The sequence below is a fragment of the Anser brachyrhynchus genome, assembly GCF_964034855.1.
Source record: "Anser brachyrhynchus genome assembly, chromosome: 32".
Taxonomy (NCBI): domain Eukaryota; kingdom Metazoa; phylum Chordata; class Aves; order Anseriformes; family Anatidae; genus Anser; species Anser brachyrhynchus.
The window spans coordinates 331,991-356,550 of record NC_137725.1 but is presented as its reverse complement, the minus strand read 5'-3'; the positions used below and the strand labels follow the sequence as shown (position 1 = coordinate 356,550).

Here is a 24,560-nt window from a genome sequence, read left to right as displayed (position 1 = left end):
GTAATGCTTTTGAATTAGAGGGCTTCACCAGAGTCTCGTTATAGGAGTTCCTGGCAGTGTTCTCCTATGCTTTGTCAACCCTTTATTCTGAACATTAGCTCGTGCAAGAGCATTTGGTGTTACTGTCGTGTAAAAACCTCTTGCCTTTGAGCCTAATCTTTAGTTTACTGCTGATCTAATCCTGTGCTTTGTCTCACTGTCTATTAAAAACATCACAAAGCTTTCAGCCCCCCAAAAGGAAGTTCCGAACATGTTTCAAAATACATCGATTTTGATTTAGTTAACCAAATTCTGTAAACGTTTCCTCAAACAGGGCAGTACAAAACTCCCGACAGGTGGTGGCGTGTCCCGGAAACATTAAAAAGTCAGGTCTTGTTTCACAGAGGTGGTTTCCACGGGATACGGAAGAAAGCTTCCCCATGCCTGTTTCTGAACAGGATCAGAGTTATTGTTAAAACAGTAAAGATGATTCTTGTGGCGTCAAAACACGGCCCTGGGTGCTGTCCTTCGTGTAGCACTGCTGGGGGCGAGGACCTTGTCATTGGTTTCAGGAAGGCACTTTAAGTTTTGCGCTCCCCAGCAGAAACTGAAGAATTCGGTCCACTAGCAAGGCGAGGAAGAAGTCAGCCAGCAACACTTCCGTGATCACAATCTTAAACTAGGAAACAAACAAGTGATTAGCCCCTTCTCCTCCCCCACTTCAGTGACTTTCCCAGCAGAACAAAACCTCCGCGCTGAGGCACTTTAATAGAGTACCTCTGCAGCAACTGCTTAACTAGAAGCTTGAACTTGCTTTTGCACCATGCTACAGTTACCCCCAGTGCTCCAGGAGGATTGCTACCACATTCTCTACTTAAAGCTATCCAGGTAGCTGGTATTCCTGTAAGTTATTGTCTGCTAAAACCCTTTAGATTCCTTCAGAGTTTCTGAAAGCAGAAGGATTCCTGTTCTCCCCGTGGAAACTGTGTGTGAAATGCAGTAGGCACAGAGAAATGCTGCCTGCTCACCTCAGTAGGGATTTCTACCAAGCCAAACTGTTCATTGAACTCCGGAGAAGAGCCAGTGAGCAGGCCCACAATGGCAAGGCCTGAAAGGATGATGCTCCACAGCAAAGGCTTGTTCTCCTGCAGACTTTCCATGAATGGATGGCCCTGAAACACAGCAGGGAAAAAAAAAAACACATGAGCAAAAGTGACACTGTGCTCGCCCGCTGGTGGCGTGTTCACGGTAGGGGATAGAGCAATTCCTGACATGGTTTGGGAGACGTGGCTCATTCTGACTTGGTGCAAAGAGAGGGGGCTTTTCTCTGCAGAAAAGCAAGAGCATTGCTTTGTTCTACGGTATCTTAGTTGTAAAATCACTCCTCCAGTCCTACTAGAGACGCAAGTAAACACGGCTTGCCTTGTAGTTAATAGCAAAGGTGGCCATCTGCATTGCCATCGACATGATGTACACAGTGCTGTTGACGAGGCTGGGCTCAAACTCCTTGTACAGATCCACAAACTCCTCCCGTCTGAAAGAGAACAAAGCTGAACCATCAGCGGACCAGATTCAGGATCACCAGGAACAGAGTTTCCCTTGCCTCACCCCACTGACATTGATTGATTTAAATTACGCACAACTTCTGCTGGCCAGCAGCAGGTCGTTCCCAAACTTTGCTGTCGCTCCCATTAGCAGCAGCCCTCCCTCTGACACAAGGATGCTTGCACAGCTGAGAGTGGAGCCGCATGTGCTGCAAGCACAATTAAGCACGGGGCTCTTGGCCACAAAACAAAAATCACGTGGAAAAGTTTATTTATTTATTTATTTTATAAAAAAAACTTTCCAGTAACCCACCTCTTCGGTCTGGGGCCAGGAGACCACTGGAACTGCAGCGTATCACAGACCCTATTCCCACCACTTCTATCATCCTTGCCCTGCTGGGCTGCTGCCAGCACACTCAACGTACAGCACAGCACGCTTTCTCTGCGCATTTTAAACTCCTAATGCTCGGTGTGCTCAACGGAGCATTCAGAGCAAGAGCACTGTGGTGTCTTTTCCACCCTCCTGCTTAGCAGCAGCTGGAGAAAATGTGTTCTGTGCCGGAGGAACAGACACTTACTTGGAATCGCTGCGCACCTGGGCACCGCGGTACAGGTAAATGAGGCTGAGGAAGTGCACCAGGAACTGCAGCAGCACCGTCAGGACCGTGTAGAGGTTAAAGATGTTTGGCAGCGGGCGCTCCTTGGACAGCGTCTTCAAAGGCTGGGAGCAAAAACCAAGCAGGGATGACTAGAACAGTTCTGACCAGCCCTATGCAGCTGTCCAGCACAATCTCATTTCTCAGGAAATGCCTGCAAGGATTCCACTTCATGCCAACGAACGTAAGGCTCACAGCTTGGCTGGTGCAGGTAACAGCTTCCATTGAACCATTTATCTGCATTACCCTTCCCACCTCTTCTTCTTCCCAAAGCTGAACAAAGCTGCTTGCCCACAACCACAAGATGCTCCCTTAAGCAAGCACTGGCCTTGGGAGTTTCCCAAGTGCAGTGGAACTAAAACCCTCACCCCCCGGAATTCTGGGCTATTAATTTATTAAAACAGCTTTTTTTTGAGAGAGAGAGGCACTCACTCCTCCATTATTTCTGATAAGACTGATGCCAACCAGCCACTGTCCTAATGCACGTCCCCCCCCCGTACCTTTGACCTGGAGATGAAAAGGAAGCAGCCAGCCAGCAGCAGACCCTGCAGAGTTGCCTGAAAGTCGCTGAACTTCACCCCTTCCAAGTAGAGGACGCTCTGGCTGTAGGCAAGGATCAGGGCGTTCAGGGCAAGGATCTTGAACATTTGGAGTGTTGTCACTAGTGTGCAACGACCTTGCTTGATCACGTGGCAGACTAAGGAGCAAGAAGAAGCAGTGATTGGACACAAAACAAGTCTGGGGGCTTTGTCCCTCAGTCTCCTCCTCTTCTGCAGCAGTACAGAGAGGCGCAGTACACAGCATCCCCACCTGAGAACCCTCCACAAGGTTCCTCCATGCAACCAACCGGCAAAGCCATGGGTTTGGGAGCATTTCTCACCACCCCACGCCCTCTGGGGCTTCTTTCAAATCCAGACTTATTCTCACTGAGGAATGTGAGCACATGGAGATCCACGCCAACTGCTCAGCTACCCCCCTGCACTTACTGCACTGAATGGAGGAGAGCTTGGAGGTAAAGGGGGCTGCAATGCTGGCATCGCCCAGCTTCACGACTGGCACACGCTCCTCTTCCAAATCCTTCAGGACCTGACTAATCCGCTCCTGCAGGCCAGTAAGAGAAAGACACACATTCACACCCCACTTTCACAACCTGGACTGATGACAGTCTTCCCTATCCTCCCCCCACACCCCAGTTCCAAGGTGAGGCTGAGAAATCTTCATTCTTGGAGCTTGAGAGCTGCCTAGCAAAGCAGCATCTTCCCTGCCCAAATCATTCTATTTCAGGATAACAAGGGACCAGAGAGGCTGGTCTTTTCCCAGTACATCCTACCGTTTCCAGTTCTCACGAATTAGCAGTAAACGTGAGGAAGAACCAAGAGCAAGGATAAGTTAACAGGCTTTTAAACATCTAGTTACCAACCCTCTGGATGGCCAGTTGTTCCTCTCTTTGGGACATGACTCTGTGCTTGGCACCACGGGACGTGGGCTTCACAGTCCCGCTCCCCATTGACAGCAAAGCAGGCCTCCCATCACTGGGTCCATCTCGGGGTCTCTTCTTCCGTTCTGGCAGTCTCTCAAGAGCATTTGCCAGCAGAGCCACTCCTGGAAGACCAAAACGTTAGCTGTAGGGGGAAGTGCTGTAATCCCTCTGCTGGCAGAGCATTTTCACCACACAGAAATCCCAGCTGCTACCTACACCTGGAGCCAGGTGAGCAGGCTGCTTACACAGAGACTTCAGGCAGGTTACGCTTGCTGAAGCAAAGCTTTGAAAAAAAAAATCACGAAGAATCCTTCTCCCAGGAAAATGCTTTGCAGCTAATTCCCGCTACCTGCTTGTATATGCACAGCAGTATTCCACCAGCACAGAGATCCTTCTTCAAATGATGCTGGTCAGATCAATCCCAGCCCCCAAACCACCAGAGAAATGAACACTAGTTTTGTGTTTAGGAACACCAGCAAAGCTCAGACAAGGGCACACGAGTCCTGCATGCACACTCACCCACATCCGCGTGCTTCAGAGCTCCAACATCGTTGGTCCCATCCCCACACATCAGCGTTACATAGCCCAGGCTCTTCAATGTAGTGATCACGAACTCCTGCAAGAAGAATTGTGTAGTGAGATTTGGCAGCCTGGGCTGAGCTACCTGTCTTGATCAAGTGCTTCTGTTCTGCAAGAACTTGCTGGCCTCACACTCAGCCTCCAAAAGGTTCGCCCTCAGGCTTCGTTTTATGCATGCAGAGCTAGAATGGGCTGGCGAGTCTTTAGGAACACTATGTGACACATCCTGATCTCTGGTTCTCGCTGCCAGCTGGCATGGGTATCAGGAGTGGTTACACTGGTTTGTTGAAAACAGCTTTAGTGCTAATCATGTGCTAGTATCTGTGTTGCTCCCAGGCACCAGGTGAGCCCTGCTGGCAAACCTGCCAAAGTTGGGTTTTACCCCAGCTGAAACCCCTCACCTTCTGCTTTGGCACCACTCTGGCAAACACCTGGATGTGTGGTATAAGTTTCAGCAGCTGCTGTCTGTTCACAGACTGCAGGTGAGAGAGACCTTCCCCGGTCACGCACAGGTCGTATTGCTGGGTCAGCTCTCGCAAGGAGCTTGGCAAGATCGGGAGCACGACAGCACCATCGATGGATTGCCATTGCCAGCTGGAGTCTGGAAAGAGAAGCACAAGCTTGACGTGAACGTGCCTGTGAGGTGCCTGGCTGTCAGTAACGCTTCCAGACACCCAACGTACACTAACCCTGCTGTCTGCAGCCCCTCGCCATTAAAGACACGAGGCCCCTCTGCTTCTCGTGACAGTGACACCCCCCGCCTCCCATCCAGCTGCAGTCGTTATGTGGACTCCCTGCACTGCAGCCCCTGGCAGTCAGTGACAGTGACACAGCGCTCTCAGCTTCCCCAGGCTGCGCCGTGCTTTAACAGATGGACAAGCTCACTCCTGTTGTGTCAGCTCTGGCCTCTGAATCTGCACAGGGTAGAGGCCTTCCAGCTGCTGCTGTTTTTGTTAATTTTGGTGCTCTGGTGGCTTGGTTAGGAGCTGGCAGAGCTCTCATAGCACTCAGAGAAGAAAGGGGCAAAGAACAGAGGGTTGTCTGGGGCTCTGGAAAGAAGTGAGCAGCTTCCATTATCAGCATCAAGCAGCCAGGCTGCCGTCACGTGGCTAACTTGGATACAGTCCCAGGAGGGCTTTGGCTGCTGTCCCCCAGAATGCAGAACCCTTTCCTGCACGGAATCAGTCACCTTTGCTCACAGGAGGCTGCAGAACGAGGGTGTGTTCCCTCTGGAGGAAGTGGAGCTCCCTGGCCACATGGCAGGCAGTGAGAGGATTGTCTCCTGTTATCATAACTACCTGAGGGGAAAGCACAAGAGGTTCAAAATGAGTTCCGGGAGGGCAAGCGGTCATTCTCAGTGAAACTCCTTTACACCGAAAAGAGTTCCACCTAGCAGGCATGCTGGACACATTCCCTATGAGATGCAGCTCTGTGCAGCACCTTGCAGAAAGGCCTTTTCTCTCTAGGTCAAGGCAAATCCCATCACAAAAGTAACATCACATCCACAAAGCTTCCCTGCCTTCATCACAGGGAAGCCTTTGCCCTCACTCCACAAAGGTTTCTGGCACTGAAATTCCACTTCCTGAACACCAGGTCTGCCAGAACGGCTCGGATGCTGCTGATGCTTACGTGGTGGGATGCATTCTGGATCTCCCTGATGACAGATTTGGAGTCAGCTTTGAGAGGACAGGAAACCACAATGAATCCAGCAAATCGAAGATCACACTCCAAAGCTTCACGCTTCATCTCTCGCACCTGCCAAAGCAAATCAGTAACCAGAGCATTACCTGGTGCTTCAGAGCAGCAATCTGGTCTTCCAGTGGGTGCTTCCTGGCAATCAAAGCATCACTAGAAAGAAAACTGGTGCTTTGAGATGCACAGAGCAACCTGTCAGCTGCTCTACCAGAAAGAATTCTTCGGGAAAAAGCTCCAGAGATGGCCCTGAGCACAGTTACATGTGCCCATCCCCACACAGTAACAAGTTCACAGCTAAGAAGTTCAGTGCTAAGCCTCTCCCCAGCTGCTACAAGGAAAAGAGTTGACCCTGCTTTACAAACTGGGGAAAAAATTATGCATCAATGAAGCAACGTGGGAGTCAAAGCTGGGAGCACAATGCAGAGGCTGCGATCTTCCCAGAAGATCCATATTGTAAAATCAACACAACTATTGCAGCTTTGGGCAACAGCAAACCAAAAGAGATCTCACTGTTCTGCAGCCCTGCTCACGCCATCTGTTTCCTTTGACAGGTGCTCAGTTTGAAGGCTTAAGAAGAGAGGCATACCTGCTGGTGAGTGAGGTGCCCCAGTTCCTTGTAGCCAAGGGCCAGCACTCTCGCCCCCTCATGCGAAATTTCTGTGTGGACAGCATGATAGTTGCTTGGGCACTGAGACAACTAGAGAAGATGTGGGGAAAAGTCGCGTTAAGACGGTTCCAAACACAATTCAGTAGCACATTCCAGTATTTCACATTAAATATGCTGAGAGGGAAAAGAGGCACATTTGGGTAGACTGAAACTCCCCGGTGGAGTTTGTTCTCAGGCACGGGTTCGGTAAGGAATTTCGTCTTGCAAAAGAGCTACGTCCTGCATTCAGGCTCCAGACTTTGCAGGGACAAACTGAGGTGTAAGGGCACGAGCACACGTGCTGGAGAAGGCCTTCCCTCTCCTAGAGAGCTGCGCTCACCATTTTGTGCAGCGTCTCTGGGGCCCCTTTCACAGCTGCAATGTAACAGAGGTCAGTCGAGCCAATCTTCTCATACGACGCCAAGACAGACATTCTTTTCAGGGCACTGGCAAAATGAAAGCGCTGGTGAATTTTCAGTCCCTGAGTTTTAATACTTCTGGGGAAAACTTTCTCATCTGGAAACAAACAGATCAGGAAATCCTGAAAGGTTTCTCGGTATCAAAAGCAACACCCCTCCCTTCAGGTCCCAAAGGAACCCACAGATCACCGAGAGCTTAAGAATTTCTTCCTTAGATACAAGCATACAAAGCTGGAAATTCTAACGCCAAGGATTAAGGGACATAACCAGTCAGAATGTCTAAGTGCATTAATATGAACAGCAACGCAGCAGGTTGAAGGTGCATTTACACCGTTAGAGTTTTATCACAGGTCAAAATCCAGAAGCAGAAAACACAACCGCATGGGTTTCAGGGAGATATGCATTCAGGGTTTCTAGAGGATTCTTACTTTAGTTATTTGCGTGTGCCAGAGCCAAGAAAGCAGAGCAGAAAACCTCCAGAGACTGCATGCAGACCGTGCTACAACACACACTGTCGTGTTTTCACAACTGCGATCTGCACTAGCCAGTCACACCCCCCATTTTGCAGTTTGCTTAATTAGAACCAAAAGGCACCACCCCAAGCATACTGGTTGCAGAATGCATTATCTGCAGTCCTGAGAACAGCCTTTTACTATTTGCTGTCCCCGAGACACGCAGTGCAAGGATTTCCACTGCCCCAAGCCAGTTCCTGGGACCACACCAGATCAAATTCACGATTTGCAGAAAGCCGGGATGAGGCACAGGAGATCTCCAGAGACCAGATAATTTCATGCTCAAACCAACTGACAAAAAGCAGCGTTATCACCATCAACCCTCCCAAAACAAACACACGAAGGTTTTACCTTTGGTCAGGGTCCAGTCCACAGCCATCAACATTGCCTTCTCTAACGGGTCTCCCACCAGCGTCCCGTCATCCAACTGTACAAGTGAATGGCAAGTAGCAATCGCTCGGTGGGTTTCTACAGGAATGTCAGATACTGGTGTCACTTCCTTCCCATCCCTGCGACATAAAAGAGACTGCCCATGTTAACAGACCCATTCACATTATCTCAAACAAACCCTGGAATTTTTCCCAGCAAAAAAAAATAAAATAAATCTACTCTAACACAGTAAACAGCAGAGCTTCTCATGGCAAGATCAAAGCCATGGGAAACCTGGCTCTGTCTCAACTGCAAACAGCGCCAAACCCTATAATTTTTGCCAGTTCTCCAGAGCAAACTTGATTCAAGCAGAACACGCAAAACAGAAGACTGAACTAACACATTTAAATAACTGTAGAATCAAAGGACCAAGAGATCCCCCTGCTGTGGCGTCTAGCTTTCTAGCACAGTTCATTAAGGCGGCGAACGAGAAGGCAGGATGCTACCACACGGAAAGGCTGCAAATATATCAGCTACATAAAAACTCCGTGTGAGAAATCCCCTGAGACAACTACGTTTTGAAATCCAGAGGCCAGAAAGCCTTTTTCTGAGCGTTGTTGCCAGAGACTAACAACTCTCTCCCCTTCCAGTTCAAGCCACTTCTTTCACTCTCTGAATCCCCGATTATCTTCCCTTCCCCACTGTGATTTCAGCTGGGCCTGAGGAGTGCTGCCGTGCCCAAAGCCCAGAACACAGCAAGTCACTCTAACGACAGTCACCTACCTGAGCCCAGCTACTCCTCTCACTACAAGGTGATCGCTGGTTAACGTTCCAGTTTTGTCAAAGCAGCAAACTTCAACCTTGCCTGCAAAGGGGATGCGGAAGGGCTCTGTACAGTACACGTCTAGAAGAGAGGAGAGGAAAGCCTGTGACAGATCAGCTACGACAACGCCAGGACAGATCAGCAGCTTTTATCACAGGACAGAAGCTATAAACATGGCGTTCAGCTCTCTGCTCTGAAATCTTGTAGTGTTTAAAACCACAACGGACACGAAGTTGTAGCAGCACAGTCCAACACAGAAGCCACCGACCTTCCTAATCCGCATACAGGAACCTGCTCAGTGCAGAACTGCACGACTGTTGAGCAAGCAGGCTTTCATGTAAATATTTTGGTTCAGCTACTTTGGACCCACTTCAAAGCACACCCCTCCTAGGCTCTTGCGTTTGGGGTTTACGCCCCACTCTCATACACCAGCTCCAAAACCCACGTCAGATACTGCTGCCGCATAGAAATGAAGAGACTACAGGAATTTCACACCCATTTTCTCACCGACATCCCCCACAGTTCCAGGTGCGAGAAAGCAGTCTGATTTTTGGTTTTGCGTTTAGGCTTGGTACTTACAGAGCTTGGCCAAGGCAATGAGGGAGGTGTTGACAGCCAGAGAGAGTTCAATGGGAAGTTCAGGTGGGACAACCGAAGTCAGTATTAAAGTACACTCGAGGAAGAGCTTGTAACGATTCCTGCTAGGATCCTTCGTGCCTATAGGATGAGACAGGAGACCTGTAACTCCTCACCCTTGGACTGTGTGCCCCACAGAACTAAGACGAATAGCACAAAGAAGCACACCTACCTAGGAAGAGCTGTGGGAGGGCAAGAAAAGCATCCAGAATGCAGTCTGGGCCCCTACACTGAAACACTGGAGCAGCCCAACCCAGCTATTGTAACTCTCAGAAATTACGTCAACTGTCCTTCCCACAAGCTTTGGTACAACTCCTGTGCAGACACCTGGAAGAGGCAAGAAGAAAGCTCACCTTCAATCCAGACGTATGCTGCAGCAGCAATGGCAAAGACCAGCAGGAACAGGATGAAAATGAAGGTCTCTAAGTTATTGGCTGTCACTCTCTTCACCCCAAAGAGGATTGTACGTAGCAATTTCCCCTGAGAAGAACAGCCTTCAGTGCAAGAAGCTATCTCTGCAGCATGCAGTGGTTTGTTAAAAATACGTCTGAAACCCAATTTTAAAATTACACTCTGGTATGCTGGTGCCAGAGCCTGAAACTTATTCCCAGTTCTGTGATCCTCTTAATAGCCATCAGCCTAGAGCCACCCACAATTAATCTATTTAAAAAATAAACCCACTCCTAAGCCACTTAAGTTCACTACATCTTTTTAATCAGTCTTAAATTTTCAATCGACTTCTAAGAAGCTCACATTCACATCTCCAGCCTCTGCAAACACACCCCAGTTACCCCTTCCTGACAATTCTCATTACACAAACAGGGATAACCAGGAGCTAAGGACGTATATATAACGCTGCCAGTCACAAAACCAGCCCTAAATGCTGACTCCCAGGCTTCTGCATCAAACATCAGACCACTTATTTGGCGCGCACAGAACAGAGTGCCAGAGACCAACTTTATTTGTTCCTCTTCCAACCAAACAAGCAGTTCTGATGCCCTGATTTCTATTTTCCCCTGCTGTATTTCGTGAGGATTTCCTTATAGCAAAGCACTAAACAACAGAACCAACATCACTGACAAGACAGAGGCGAGAAGGCACGTTCACGTCTTACCTGAGATGTGTTGAAGCCTGTCCTCAGAGCGTATGCCACACATCCATTATCGACAGCTGGAACAGCAGCAGGAATGAAGACAGTAAGTTTACTGCAAATCTTTTACAGGTTTATCACAGAGAGAATACACTTGAAATTACAGCCTCCTCTCACTTACAAGGGGATATAGTCAACTTGAGCAGAAAACCAGTCTAATAATCACAGTAAGCAGGGCCAAGGAGACTTAACTCAATAACTACCTTCAAAAGTTGCACCAAGCCCCATGAAATAAACCTGCGAGCATACTACGCGCCCTCTTGGAAGGAATTTGCGCAGGTACGTACGTTTCAGTCCTGTGCTGGCTTTCTGGGGCGGGATGTGCTGCACCACCTTTGTTCCCCCGAATATGATGTGTAACCGGGCATCCGTCTGCATGTCCAAGACGTGCTCTGGATTGAGATCCTCCACAGGCTCCTGCAGGACAACGATCGGTCTCAGATTCACAGCTATCTAAAGTAATCTTCACGCATTGCTTTCTTTTATCTCGCACGAGATGCTCTCAGCTTCGCTTCGGCCACAGGTGGCCCGAACTGAATCTAGACATGAACGTGCCATTCAGTTTCTGATTTATAGCCTGGTTCATGTGGAAATTCTGGTTTCAGAGGACTAGTTCACCCTTGGCACAGTGAATTTAGCAAGGGAGGCTCTGTAAGCACTACTTTATCATTTTTAAGTCACTCGCTGGCACAAAAAGAAGGAAGGTGCAGGGTTTTGAAGTGCTTTACACTTGTTCCTCCCACCCCTACCCAGCCAAAAGAATCCAGACCGGGGGGAATGCGTAGGAGGGCGACGCCGTGCCCACATGTTGCAGTTCAGGCTCAAAGGCTGGAGAGGCAGCCAGACAAAACAGGCATTCTGTTTCTCATTTACCAGAGACCATCAATCACTGATAGGGAGTTGATAACAAACAGACCAGGTCGCCTGGGCCAGCATTCACACAAAGAGATTCATTTGCATTCACAACTACTACAGTGGCTTGAATATCTTTACTTTTCCAGGTTGTAACAAAGGGAAAACATAGAAGATGCTTCCCACAGACCTTCATCTGCGGCACGGACTCTCCTGTCAGCATGGCTTCGTCTACAATACACCTTCCACGTAACAGCAGCACATCACACGGCACTAGATTTTCATGAGGAGATCGGCCTGCAATTAATACACGAGAACGCTGAAGTTTGAAGGCAGAAATGACTACTGCTTGGCTATTTGACCGGAAGGGAACAGATCTCCTCCAGTTTAGCTGAGATAAAGAAGTTTGCTAAAGGTTCAAACCACTCAAGGGCTGACAAGTCTCTCAGTTGACTCCACATTGCTGAGAACCAAGAGGCCCTGAAGGTTAGGACTTTATTCGGGCTAGGAAAGCTTCAAAATGAAGTCACTTAGTTCCCATTGAACTGGGAACGCATCCTGAGGTAATACAACCTCAAAAAAGAAAGTACAGTTAAGACAGAGACCTGCACTTCCTTCCCTGTTCCATTCAAGGAAGATATTGCTGGGAGGAAGGGAACTCTTCACCTTCACAATCCTAAGCTGAGGTAGGAACCTGCAGCTGATTGATCTAGCTGTTTACCTTTCTTCAAGACAGTAAAAAGTCCAAGAGATCCAGCCCAAGGATCAATCCCTCAGTCCCTTGAATTGTGACATTTACAAACCAAAGTCCCCAAAAGCACCCAACCAAGACTGTTACATTTTTATTCACTGTGCAACCTCACACACCAGAAGGAATCTGATTTTAAACAAGGATTTGATTACAACCATCATGCAAGCCATTACCAATGGAAACGATGTCCCCTGGAATAATCTCATCACTGGAAATGGGTCGCCACTTCCGATTTCTGTAAACCTGCAGGGAAAAAAAAAAAAAGCACTTTGAGAAGCCCTGCGTGCATCAGCGTAGTCAAAAAGGACAGAGGAAAAAGATGGGAAAAAGAAACAGCAAGCCAGCTGAAAGACAGCTCCGTCAAGAACTTTATGCAAAGCAAGCTAATCCAAAAAAACAAAAAACACCAACTCAACCATGAAAGAACATGTGATAGAAAATACAGCCAGAACTATAAGAATTAACGGAACGAAAAGATGAAGAATTTCAGATTAAACTAGCAATAATTTATTCCATTTACACTGGACTTTTGCCCCTTTTAGAAAGAAGATTCACAGCCAGCGATGATCTTTCCCATTTCTAGGCTCTTGGTCTCACTGCCAAGTACCCAATTTTCCAGTGTTTGTGACCATTTCTTCTCTCATTCCGATTACCTGGATCATGTATGGCCTGTTGCCCATTTTTCGGATCTCTGACATGTTTCTCATCTGTTGCTGGACCAGGGAAGCTTCAAATGCAACTAACATGGAGAGGGTGAAAACGCTGTAATACCAGTACTCATCCAGGCACCACAAACCCACACAGAACACCTGCAGGGAGAAAAACAATGCAGAAGTTGTTCTAATCTCACTCAGACAACAAAAGCCTTCCATTTCCAGTTTTTTTTTTTCCAGCTAATTTGGTATGCATTTAATTGTATTAACTCATTAGGGAAAAACAGGCTCACTCCCACAACAGGCAAATAAAATCATTCTAAGGGTGTGAGAACAGCACGTACTTTTGATTTTAGAAAACTGATTCCGATCCTCAAATAAGGATTATAAGGAATTTTTTCCTTTAGTAACAGGACAAAGTATTTACAGCCCTTTACGTCTGCTCGCTTTACCTGAAAGACGAAGAATGGAGCTGTAGCTCTTTCTTTAAAGAGTTCCAAGAACTCTGGCACCACCATCTCAGCCCTGGGAAAGAGTTGAATCCTTATTAGGCTAAAAGTTCTGGATTCTCAACAACAGCCCAACCCCAAAGCCACCTGGTGTCAGTCCAAGCTGTGTTTCACACTATCCATGCACAATCTCCCTCTTCTCAGCTACTTTGTCTCAGTCACTTTGCTACACACAATTATTTTCCATCTACAATCTTCTCTGACACCGTTCTAGGGCCTTAAAGAAGTTGGACACTGTGCAAAGCGAGTGCCAGGAGCAAGCATTTGAAAATCAGCACCAGGATTGTAGTTCTACCCCTTGGTTACTGACACACTGAGATACCTTGGTCCCCTCTCACTCCGAAAAGACAGATCTGTGCCTGGAAAACTCACTTGTTTGTGCCGTATTTCTTCTCAGCTGCTCGGATCTCTTTGTCTTCCTGATAGCCTCGGGCATTCTGGTAATAACACAGGGGATGCTCCACGGGGAAAGCTACAGGAAGAAACTGTTTCTTGCCGTTTATCTCATACGAGTACTTGATTTTCTGAAATTCAAAGGAAAGAGCTTCCTGCCCATCCTCATCCTGCAAAGAGGAAAAAACAACAATTGAATACACATCAAAAATCTCACTTTACAGCTGAAAAAGGAAAGAAATCCCAGTCCCTCACATCTCTAATTCTTGTACGATTCTGCTTGTGGTACAGACAGCAGGAAATAAAATGCAATCTTCAACATCCCCACCCGTGACTGACTGCAGCTGACATTTCCCTAAGAAGTTAAGTTAGGAGCTAAGAAATGTCACCAAGAGTCTGCATATTTGACACGAAAATGCCATTTCCTGGCACGTGACAGATTTCAGTTCTGCTTGCAACGGCCACGTCCTTACCTGGTCTCTGTGGAGCGGCACTAGTTCTACAGATCCGTTATTTGGGGTTGGCACAACTTTAGCCAATGTGGCTTTCTTAGGACTAGGTTCCTGAAACACAGACAATACACACGTCGTAAAGAAGACTATACTCTGAGAGACAGGAAGAACCATTTTTGGACCACGTTAAGACCCACAGAGTACAGAAATCCATGCAGCAAGGTGTTTTTGTAGACCAAAAGCATGACAATCGAGGACGTTTTGGGTATCATAATCCTTCCTCAAAACAGAACCCCACCAACTCGTGTTATCCGTAGGCTTGTCCCCAGCTTATGACTATGTTAAGAAATTATAAACCAATATTTTATTGGCAGGAAGCACACACAGTGAGGCACGGCTGCAACAACGACCACCAAGAAGGCGTGGGGATCGCCCCTCACAGAAAGGCAGAAGGGCTGACGGTCGCAAAGACAGCCAGCCCCGCTCCAAACGCTCAAATCACCCCAGATTTGGGTCGGACCGAGCGAAACGGCGACGTTTCGGTGCACAGCGACCCACCGCGCCCCCCTGGCTGCCTGAGGCGGCTCCGTGGGGTCCCCGGGACCAATCTCCTGGCCCGGCCCCGCGGCCAGCGCCGCACCCGGGACTCACCCTCACGCAGGTGAGCGCGCAGTGCGCGTGCACCGACCAGAGCCCCGAGAGCGCCGTCAGCAGATGCACCACGCCGATGGCGGCCAGGGCCAGCAGCGCGGCCTCGGGGGGCGCGGGGCCCTCCCGCTGTTCCGCCGCCGCCTCCTCCTCCCCCCACGCTGCCCACACCCGCGGCCCCCACAGCCACAGCCAGGCCGGGTAGAGCCCCGCCACGAAGGGCAGCACGGTGCCGTGGAGGAGCCGCGGCCGCCGGCGGTACAGCGTCACCGACGAGACCAGCTCGTCCGCGGGGCCCGCAGCCGGGCCGGCCGCCGCCATTTTCCCCTTAGCAACGGCGCGCTTCCGCTTCCGGGCGTGGGCCGCGAGGCGGCGCGCATGCGCGGTGCGCACAACCGCGAAGAGGGCACAGCGGGCGGGGAGCTGCGGAGGCTGCGCATGCGCGTTGGCAGCCTGGTGGCATTGCAAGGAGAGGGCACATGCGCAGAAAGGAGAGAGGGGCGGCGGCGCATGCGCAGTGAGGAGGGCGAGGTGGCGGCGCATGCGCAGTGAGGAGGAAGCGGCGGGATGTGAGTAGGGGGCGGTGGTGGGGGGGGGGAGCCGGGCCGGGCCGGGCCGCGCTCACTCCGGTGTCGCCCCTCAGGGAGGCGGCGCTGGAGGTGACGGCGCGGTACTGCCGCAGCGAGCTGGAGCAGTACGGGCGCTGCGTGGCTGCCAGCCCGGCTTCGTGGCAGCGGGACTGCCACAGCCTCCGCCTCGGCATCTCCCGGTGCGCCTCCGCGCAGTGAGTGAGGGGCGAGGGGGGAGGAGGAGGGGCCTGAGAGGGCCGGGGGGGCCGGGGGGGCCGAAGGGAGCCAGGGAGGGGACCGGGGGGGCCGAGGGGGGCCGGGGGGACCGGGGGGCTGAGGGGGCCGCGGTGTCCTCGCAGCCCCATCGTCAGGAGGATCCGCAGCGACTGCGCCGAGCCCTTCGCCGCCTTCGAGAGGTGCCTGCAGGAGAACGAGGCCGCCGTGGGGAAGTGCAGCGAGCACGTCGCCGCCTTCCTGCGCTGCGCCGAGCAGGTGAAGGTCGCCGCGTGAGGTGAGCGGGGGCTGCGGGGGCTGGTTTCGCTCGGGACGTGCAGCGCAGGGCCCTCCGTGCTCCATTTCTCTCATTTAAACAGCTGGAGCGGCCGCGCTGCTATCGGCTAGCCCAGCAGCATCACAATAGGCCAGCCCAAATTCAGCTTACACCCGTGTTTCTCTCCCACCCCTTGTAAATTCCGACCTAGCATCCTCTCAGAAAAACATATAGCACTGAAACAGGTTGCCCGGAGAGGCTGTGGATGCCCCATCCCTGGAGGTGCTCAAGGCCCTGAGCAACCTGATCTAGTGGGTGGCATTGGGGTTGGAATCAGGTGATCCACGAGGTCCCTTCCAACCCCAGCTACTCTGAAAGCATAGCCGGGAATGATATCAAGGTTAAACCCATTGGCATGGCTCATCAGGGGAATTATTTCCTCTGTTTGTGACCACAAGCGCAGCAGCGTGTTTTTCCAAGTGGTCATTCTGTGTTGGACTAAGGTGCTGCCCTGCGGTAAAAGACCCTGGGATGAAAGCAGTCTTGTTCTGACGTAAAGTCTTGGTTTAATTGGTCCAACTCTATTAATCAACTGGGTTATCAGGTTTGTGTGGTAATATATGCAGAATGGGTTTGTTGGGTGGGTCAGGCTGCAGCACACAGCACTGGGATAAAGATCCTGTAAACTTCCGTGGAGCTACATTAAAGCAAATAATGTGCTACTAAGCATATAGGAACAGACTGACTGTGACATCTGCCCGTCACCTGAAAAGGTAATTTACTCTGCCTCACGACTGGGGTGTTGCATACCTGATTCTTTTATTTGTGCTGTTTTTTGTGTTTTTTTTTTTCCATAGGGGATCCTCGGAATTAAAGTTCATCCTCAGGAGTGAATGAAAACTCTTTCCGTACCCTGGAGTCTCATTCCAATGCTCAGATGGGTTGTTTCTCCCCTCTGAAAAACTGAGTGCAGCCCTGTGACGTGGTTCTCTTGGTGCTTGTCTTCAACGACCAGCTGGACTCTGACACGGCTGTCGGAGCATCCCTAATCTGCTGGTACTTGTGTGCTGCTAATGCTGGGTTTTCGCTGCTGGTGCTCCATGCCCTTAGCAACTTTGTAAGTAAAAAAAAAAATTACAGAGCTGCGCTGAACACCAAAGGATCAGTGAGCAACCTGCAGATGTACTTGAATAGGAACCAAAAGCTAAAATCAGCCTTTACCTCTTTTTCTGCAGTCTGTATTCAACAATTTCTTTGATAATTAAGCACAGTGTTTTCCTTCGTCCCAATAAAAATCGCTCCTGAAGATCAAAGGCCAGTTCTGGCTTTTCCCGCTGATGATGGAAGCTGCCCTCAGAGCTGGACTGCCTACGGTGACGTTTCCTTGACCACAAAGGTTCCCGCTTGAAAATTTGCTGTGCAGCTCCCAGTTTTGGGGGTGCCCTGGCTCTTCTGCTGTTTCAGAACAGCAGAGGGAGTCTTGCTGCCAGCGGAGACGGCAGAATAACTGTGGACTCGAGAGCTCTCCTCAAACCCTGCTGCTCTATCAGCAGCACAATGATCTTAGAGTGAAGGGGGGGGCCACCACCGGTGTTCTCACACAGGGGAACAAAGAGCCCAGCTAGGAGGAAAGGTGGTTTCTGGGCTGTAACTGGTGGGGGGAAAAATATACGACGGTGTAAGAATAGCTGGTTTTACAAGGAGTGAATTAAGAGCCAGGGCTCGTGAGACCTGTGAGCACTCTGCGGAGGCACTGCGAGCTGTGGCCCTATTCCAGCGTGCCGGCGGCTGAAAACTGCTGTGGGTCTGCTGATGTGCAGTGTGTGAGGTGGGACTGAGAATCCCCCCTAGCCAAAAACGGGTCTCTGAGGTTTAGAAAGCCCTTTGGGATACTCGCAGGCCAGCTACAGAGAGGGAGAAAGGAGCTGCTACGGCCTGCTTACACAACGCAGCGTCTGCTGAGTGAGGGCTTTGCTGCTGTCCAGAGTAGCAGCTTCCAGAAAAGTTACAGGGAACCACAAACCAACACTCTCCAGAAGCGTGCAGCCAGCAGAGCACGTGCAGAAAGTGTCGTGTACGGCACCAGCAGTCTTTGGAAGCACAGCGCAGCTTTGCTGTGTTTTCAGCGTGAGGTTTTTGTCCCCCTAAGGGTGAGGCACGGAGCAGGAAACTTGGCTTTGACCTGGTTCCCAGGGGTTCGTACCCCCCTTCCAGGGACACATTAATCCTTAGCCGTGCTTCAGCCAGGCACAAGTCCAAGCTTTTGCCTTCGAGCCTGTGGTGTTTGGCAAACATCACTTAGCATTTTCCAGTTGGGCAGAGTTTAACTCCTTTGGGGAGAGGGACAGCAGATTGAAGCTGATCTGTTCCAGCTTCTAGCAGAGCCCGAATCACGAAGCTGGCCGTCGGCGTTGCTGTCTGCCGCACAGAGGTGGCTGCATTTCAGCAGTGATGGGATTCGAAGTGTGTCTGGATGCTGGGGCCCTGTCTTAACAACATGTATACTTGCAAAAAACACTTTGTTTCCTTTTATCAAACGCTGCAAACGTAAAAATGCTGCAAATGTAAAAAAAAAAAAAAAAGAGTAAAGATAAAGCATGTTTTATCTCCTGGTGGAAAAGCTGAGAGAAAAAGGTGACGGTGGCTTCGCTTCAAAGTGAATTTAGAGGAGGCAAGTGCTACCAGAAAAGGAGGAGGAATCTTTTGAAATTTATTTGTTCTGGGCAGGACCCTATTAGTCAGAAATGTCTGTGGCGTGAATAGCTTTATTAAGGGTGCCGTTAGACGGGAGCGAAGGTGCTTTACATGTTGTTGACATTGTATTGAAATGTCAGCCTGTCAGCAGAAAAGCCATTTTTCATTATGTTTAAGGTGCACTGGGCCCCCTCTTAAGCCCGGTTATGTCTCCTCCTTCTCAGGAGCCTGAGCCGCTCTATTATTACTTGCTCGGGCGCGTTAACCGCTGAGCTGCCGTTGCCATCGACCAGCCAAACGCTCGTGGGGGTTCAATAAACTCGTTCCTAGGGAGAGGGGGCAGAGGGAGATGCTGCTCCATCCCGCTTCTGTGTGCAGTCGAGGAGATAAAGGCTTTCTGAGAACATACCGGTGAGGCAGCTGCAAGTTTTGCTCTGAATAAGGAATGTCCACGTACAGCTCCCGCTACACAAAAGTCACGTAACAGAGAACTGGGACAGAACCTCCCCGCGTAGGGAAGTCTTGGGGTGGTGGCTGCCGTTTGAAATCGGCGCTTTCTTCAGTTTACCAGCGCCCTCGGAAGAGTTTCTAGGCTAAATCCATTTGTAGCCTCGTCAAATTTGGCGAATGTCGTGAAAAGTGAAGGGAATATCGGCGATTTTCTTTCCTGCAACGGGCCGTGCCAGAAAATGGCTGGAAGAAGCCGAGGGGTGTTTTGCTTCTTAGCCCGAAGGGAATCTGTAGCTGCATGCTGGAGCAGGCTAAGTCTGAGCCCTCTCCTGAGCACGGAGCAGGAGTTTTGCAGCTCTTTTTCTAACTGCTATGGGCTACCTGTTCTTGCCGGCTGCTGGAATAAAAACGGAGTAGCAATTACCGCAGCTGTTGGCATCGGCAAACGTGAGGGAAGGGCTGTGGGTGCATGACAGAGGCTGGAAATAGGGCAAAGCCAGAGGGCAAGTCCCTGGAAGTGTAGGAAAAAGCTCTTCCAAATCCAGTTTTCTAGTCCTGTCATTGGAAACGCAGCCACACAAACGCTTCCTAAAAGGAGCATCAGTTGCTCCGTTATCTTTCCCCAGGTGCAAATTGCCAAGAGAGAGGTCTGAAAAACCTGAGAGTGGGACAAGAATTGGGGACCCAGGAAGCGTTTTCTTTGTTCCTGTACCGCAGGAAGATGACAGCACCTCACGCCGCTGGGTTTGGTTAGGCCAGGTGTGTGGAAACGAGCGCGGGAAGCGGTTACAGGTACGACAGATACTGACATAAAGCCGAGCGAGGGGAAGAAGACCTCAGGCAGTCAATCAAACTGGTAGGTTCAGCTTTATCTCCAAAGGCCGCAAAGACTCGGCTAAATTAACGCCAAGTGGCTGAAATCGATAAGTGAATAAGCCCGTCTTTCCCAGAGAGGGAGGCTTAGGGGAAAAAAAAGAAAAAAAAAAAAAAGATTTAGAGATTTAGACCAGGATTTGGCTAGATTGGACCTCTCACGTCCTCACAAACGTAAGATAGCCGAAATAAACACTAAACCCCCGCAGCAGCGAGGAGAAGAACCCAGAGGACCAAGTTCTGAGATGCCTGAGGACCAGGAAGGCCGTGTCAGACTTCTGAGGGCAAACGATCCGTCATTCACCAAGCCTTTGTGTCCTGTTACTTCTGGCACGGGCTTTTCCGTTCTCACTCGGTGATCCTCTCCTGGTCCTGCGCTTTCTCCGCTTTTAATTGCTCTCAGCGCTTGTTTTCAGGCAGATGTGCGCTTTGGCTGGTAGTTTAAGCGACCTGGATGTCAGTTGTGTTTTCACTTACCCTCTGTCTTTCTGTGGGGCCTTGGATGCTGATCATGTTCTGTGCCTCTGTTTACTCACCTCTGAAATAAATAACACCTACCTGGCTGGGGAGCGGTGAGGGATAATTAATTAATATATGCAAGGAGTTCTGAGGTCCTTAACTAAGAGAAAGCTAAGAATCACGAGGTTCATTCTCTCCTTTATTTTTGCTCAATTCCTTTTAGGTTTAGATCTCAGAATACGAAGTTAAGTATGTCAGGGCTTTTTTCAGCCTGTTGCTTTAACTCCTGTTGATGTCACTTTTCCTTTCAAGTGGAACTCTAAAACCAATAAGGTAAATTACACACGATCCTAGAATGAGGAACTAACAAAAACATCTCTTTAATTTTTCATCCAGAAAATATTCTCGTTTTACACTCTGCTTCTCTTACTTAAAGGAGCCATAAATCAGCGTGTTCCTTTGGTGTTTGCAGTCACCGGGAGAGATTTAGTGCTGCTGGCAGGGCCAGGGCTGAAATGGGCAGCAGCCGAGGGCAGGGAGCTGTGCAGGGCCACATTCCATCCACACACACGTTTGCTTTGCTTGGCCGTTGTCCAGTTGGTTTCTGAGTCCCTTGCAAGCACGAGGGGAATTGGATGGGCAGAGGGGGAACGTTTTTCACCCGGCGGTCACCTTGATCCGCTTTCATTCACCTTTATTCTCTCTGGAGAGAAAAGAGAGGACGGCCGGGTGTTTCAGCACGCTGTGGGCGTTCCCCGACCCTCCTGCGTTGGCATCCCGCAGCCGAGGGCCTGCGTCTCCCTGCGTGAGGAGAGCAAATCTTCCGAAAATGCGGAGCAAAAGGGGAGAGCCGGAAAGCCTGGGTTCTTCGCTCTGCCAGCGAGTGGCTGGAGCCTTTTCCTGGGATTATTTCCAGGGCCCGTGATAGCCGTGAGACTTAGCTCCCCGACGTCCGCGGGAGCTTTGGGATGCACGCCGTTACCCCCGAGGTGCAGAAGGGTCAGGTCCCTTCTGCGCCACGGTGGGCGATGGTCACAAAGCTGCCTCCGCCTCTTCCCCTTGGTCAGGGTCGGTGCTCGCTGCCGCTCCTCTCCGTGCCTCCCCCGGCCCCTCGTGTCTGCAAGAATGGAGACGCAAGAGCTGCAGGAGAGAGCAGGTTCACCTGCGATCACCGAACTCGGACACCTGGCCATGCTGGCGACGCTAAAAGCAGCCCTGTCCTTCGGGCTGATGCCAGGAGAGGCGTCAGGGCTCGCTTGGCAAGCCCGTTAGCTCCCCAGGCGCGGACAGCACCGGCTGTGGCTCTGGTGCCCACCTTTCTGCTTTCCCTCTGCTCCTTTCGGGCAGAATCCAGACCTGGAGAGCACCTGCACGCTAACAGCCGGTCGTTTCTATAGGATATAACCCTGAAGTGGCTTTTGCACTCGATCTCTCGTCACCATCGGACTCCTTTTCTCAGCAGCTCCGGGTCTCGCACAGCTCCTCACAGCAGCTCCCCGTATTTATTTATTCGCCTTGGGATTCCAGCAGCTGCCTGGGACTCCTGCTGCTGAGCTGGCTGCTTGGGGAGGTGGAGAGCTGCCAGCACGAGTTCCTCAGCTGCTCCGGGATACCTCGCTCCCGGGGAAGGGAAGGGCCGGGCCATCCGAGGAGCCCAGGCCAGCCTTCACTGGGGCTGCCTGTGCATGCAGGTTGCCTGCCTGCGCTGAGGCAAGCTTCAGGTTTCCACTTAGGGTTTGCTTTTTATTTTCAAACGTACATGCAAAAAAAAACATCGGCACATCACAGCACTAGATCACAACGAAGAGAAGGGAGGGTTTCAGCGGGTGAAGCTGGCTCCAGCGTCCGGGAGAAACACCAATTTGCACAGAGTTCACCGTAACATTCTCTTAAAACTTAGTCTAAGCTGAGGCCGTCTTTGTGCAAAAAGAAACGTGCAGCTTCAGGAGTTTTTCAGTTTCATTTCTTACGGGCGGATGACCACGCAACAAAGGTGGAAGCCAACCAACTGCAGTAGCTGGGCCTAGAACTTGTCTTTGTGGGCGAACATACGTCAGAAACGCCTGTTTCTGCAAAAGGCTCCCCCTTCCCTCCTGAAAAGAAATGCCAAAGTTGTCTGTAAACTATGTACACGGGCTGATGGTGAGAGCAAAGGAGAGTCCAGCTACAGAATCTGGCGCTGCAAACACAACGGGACGTGTCACATTCACACAGCTTTATTAAAGGTGAAGCAATGGTGGCGTGAGCTTTATAGGGCTGCGGTTCTGTTACACAGCATCTTTGTGTCCGTTCTCTATAAGTAGTCTTGAGAAGGTGAAAAATGCCTGATAAGAAGCAAAATGCATCAGGACTGCATCTCCTTTCATCCCCAAAGCCAGGATTATATAGCTCCTGGGTATCTTCCGCCATAACCACAGACAACACTAATTAGCCATTTTTTTTCCTTTTTTTTTTTTTTTTTTCTTATTTGAGAGGATACACACCTTTTACAATCAGACCGGCAAGCCTGTGGAGGCGTAGAAGTAAAACACCACATACAGAAACAGCAGCCAGCCAGGTTCTCAGGTTGCGTTTCTAGGCTCACAACCCTGGAGATGGAGATGTGAAAAGAAGCCGTCATTTCCTTCTGGAGCTGCCTGCCAGTTAGTCACTGCTCAAACAGACAGTTTGAAGCTCTGAAGGCCCTTGTCCCTTCAGCTGGCGTGCTCCTGGGGAAACCTGACCTTTCTAGGAATACTGGCTGTCCTTCACAAACACAAAGAACCAAATCCCAGGCTTGGGTCCTGGGCAGGAGACTGAAGGATTTCCCTTTGGTAATAATTCAGGCTCCCAGTCTCTGCTCTCTCTTTCTTGCCCATTTTAGTTTTTGTGGATATTCACATCGGCACCCGTCGGCGTCTCGTGACTCTTGCCTGCCTCATGCGGGAGGGCGTCGTGATGAAAGAAATGGATTCTTTCACGAGAAAAAAATTGGGAGAAAATGGATTTCTGCTCGCTATCCACAGCGGAGACACGCTTTTCTCTTGGCTGAGTCCTGCTGTCACCGCTGGGCTGTCCTCAAAGCACAATCCAGACGTAGCCTGCTGGAGGTAAGTGAGATAATGCAACGCGATTTCTTTCTCCCATCACTTGTTGGAAGGAAGCGGGGTGTTAGGATGCCTGAAAGAGGAGCCAGAGTGGGGAATCCTGCTATAGAGAAGGGGCTTTCTAGCAGGAATATTTTTAGAGTAAAACCATTTCACTCTGCTGTTTTAGAAAGGAAACAAACAGAAGACAGTCTTTGTTCCGCCCATAAAGGGAGTAGAAGTGCCCCTTTAGAGAAAGAAAGACAGACGTAAAGGCAATAGAAAGCTCGCTGTGGATGTGTTACACTTCTCTTGGCGTCCTTGAGCATGACGGAGCACGAATACTGCTGTTTCCTGAAGCAGATACCCGAGCACAGCCGTTTCATTCCGGAGCCAGGCTGTCGTGCATTTCTGAAATGTCAACCATTAAAAAACCGTACCGTGCCAACTGATCGACAGCCACGAAGAGAACCTCCGAAGCGGCAGTGGCATCCCTCGGAGACGCCTCAGGACCTTGGCTTTTGATGTTGAAAATTAACCTTGTCCCATAGGCTGGGAAATGAGGCAAAACAGCCCGGCGGGCAGCTCAGCTGCAACCGGGACTTAAATAAACAGAGTTTGTGTGCGAAGGGCACCTGCTACTTCGGGGGGCCACCCTGGTTAGCTTGGCCAGTCTTTGTTTGAAGGACATAATGCTCAAAAGCTTAAACACTGGACAAACTGCTAAAGGTACAGCTAAACAACATCATACCATTGATCTACTCGTGGCTAGACAAAAAAAAAGGAGAGAGGCAATCCAAAGTCCTTCAGGCTGTGAAAGGTCCCTGTGGGTTAGTGCTCGTGTGTGCGGCGGACCCAGCTGCCTCCTCCGCCGTGCAGTGCTCGAGGAATGTCTCCGACGGTCTCAGTCTGGTTTCTCCTCCCTCACCCCCACTTCTGAATTTGGAGCAGCATCCACCCGAGATCCTCGCGAAGAGCCGGGAGCTTTTCTATGGTCAGGAGGTGAAGTAGGAGCTCTGCATGGAGTAGAGTCGGTCGATGGGATTGCCCACACGGGCCTGGAGGAGGTTGGCCTCAGCCGTGGACAGCAGGCAGTCTCCCAGGTGGCTGATGCTGTCGCTGTCCATGTCGTGGAAAACTCCTTCTGAGTCTGGAAGAGGAAGGAGAGGGAAATAAGTGGGGACGTGGCACGGGCACGTTCCACGGGGGGAGCT

The 24,560-nt window shown here is 50.4% G+C and overlaps 3 protein-coding genes across 7 annotated transcripts in view; 1 reads left to right on the top strand and 2 right to left on the bottom strand.

The window, feature by feature from the left end:
• Window positions 1–253: 253 nt before the first annotated feature.
• On the bottom strand, window positions 254–15,314 carry ATP13A1 (ATPase 13A1). The gene is made up of 26 exons (XM_080571470.1): window positions 14,750–15,314; window positions 14,120–14,209; window positions 13,626–13,816; window positions 13,197–13,269; window positions 12,745–12,900; window positions 12,265–12,334; window positions 11,531–11,637; window positions 10,776–10,905; window positions 10,453–10,508; window positions 9,692–9,818; window positions 9,282–9,419; window positions 8,663–8,783; window positions 7,862–8,019; window positions 6,920–7,095; window positions 6,520–6,630; window positions 5,868–5,993; window positions 5,428–5,536; window positions 4,640–4,839; window positions 4,179–4,275; window positions 3,600–3,781; window positions 3,166–3,280; window positions 2,680–2,876; window positions 2,102–2,244; window positions 1,402–1,513; window positions 1,008–1,151; window positions 254–658 (listed from the first exon to the last, which is right to left on the bottom strand). The coding sequence occupies exons 1-26, from the start codon at window positions 15,287–15,289 to the stop codon at window positions 548–550; spliced, it is 3,780 nt and encodes a 1,259-aa protein (XP_080427596.1). The 5' UTR covers window positions 15,290–15,314; the 3' UTR covers window positions 254–547.
• CHCHD5 (coiled-coil-helix-coiled-coil-helix domain containing 5) lies at window positions 15,182–18,408 on the top strand. Of its 3 annotated transcripts, XR_013942645.1 has the most exons (5): window positions 15,182–15,315; window positions 15,390–15,530; window positions 15,675–15,826; window positions 16,663–16,922; window positions 17,041–18,408. XR_013942645.1 is itself a non-coding variant. In XM_080571501.1 (4 exons), coding segments are annotated over exons 1-3 (279 nt in total). In that variant the 5' UTR covers window positions 15,182–15,313; the 3' UTR covers window position 15,826; window positions 16,663–18,408. The 3 variants fall into 3 exon arrangements, 2 of the variants coding, with proteins under 2 accessions (XP_080427627.1, XP_080427626.1); XM_080571501.1 differs by having other exon boundaries at window positions 15,390–15,515; window positions 16,663–18,408; XM_080571500.1 differs by having other exon boundaries at window positions 16,663–18,408.
• Window positions 16,635–24,560, bottom strand: part of LOC308184406 (LIM homeobox transcription factor 1-alpha-like) — a 30,753-nt gene continuing 22,827 nt past the window's right edge. For all 3 annotated transcript variants that reach the window (XM_080571476.1, XM_080571475.1, XM_080571477.1), the window contains exon 9: window positions 16,635–24,496. In XM_080571476.1, coding sequence (XP_080427602.1) covers window positions 24,342–24,496 — 155 coding nt within the window. In that variant the 3' untranslated portion in view covers window positions 16,635–24,341. The remainder of the gene's footprint in view (window positions 24,497–24,560) is intronic.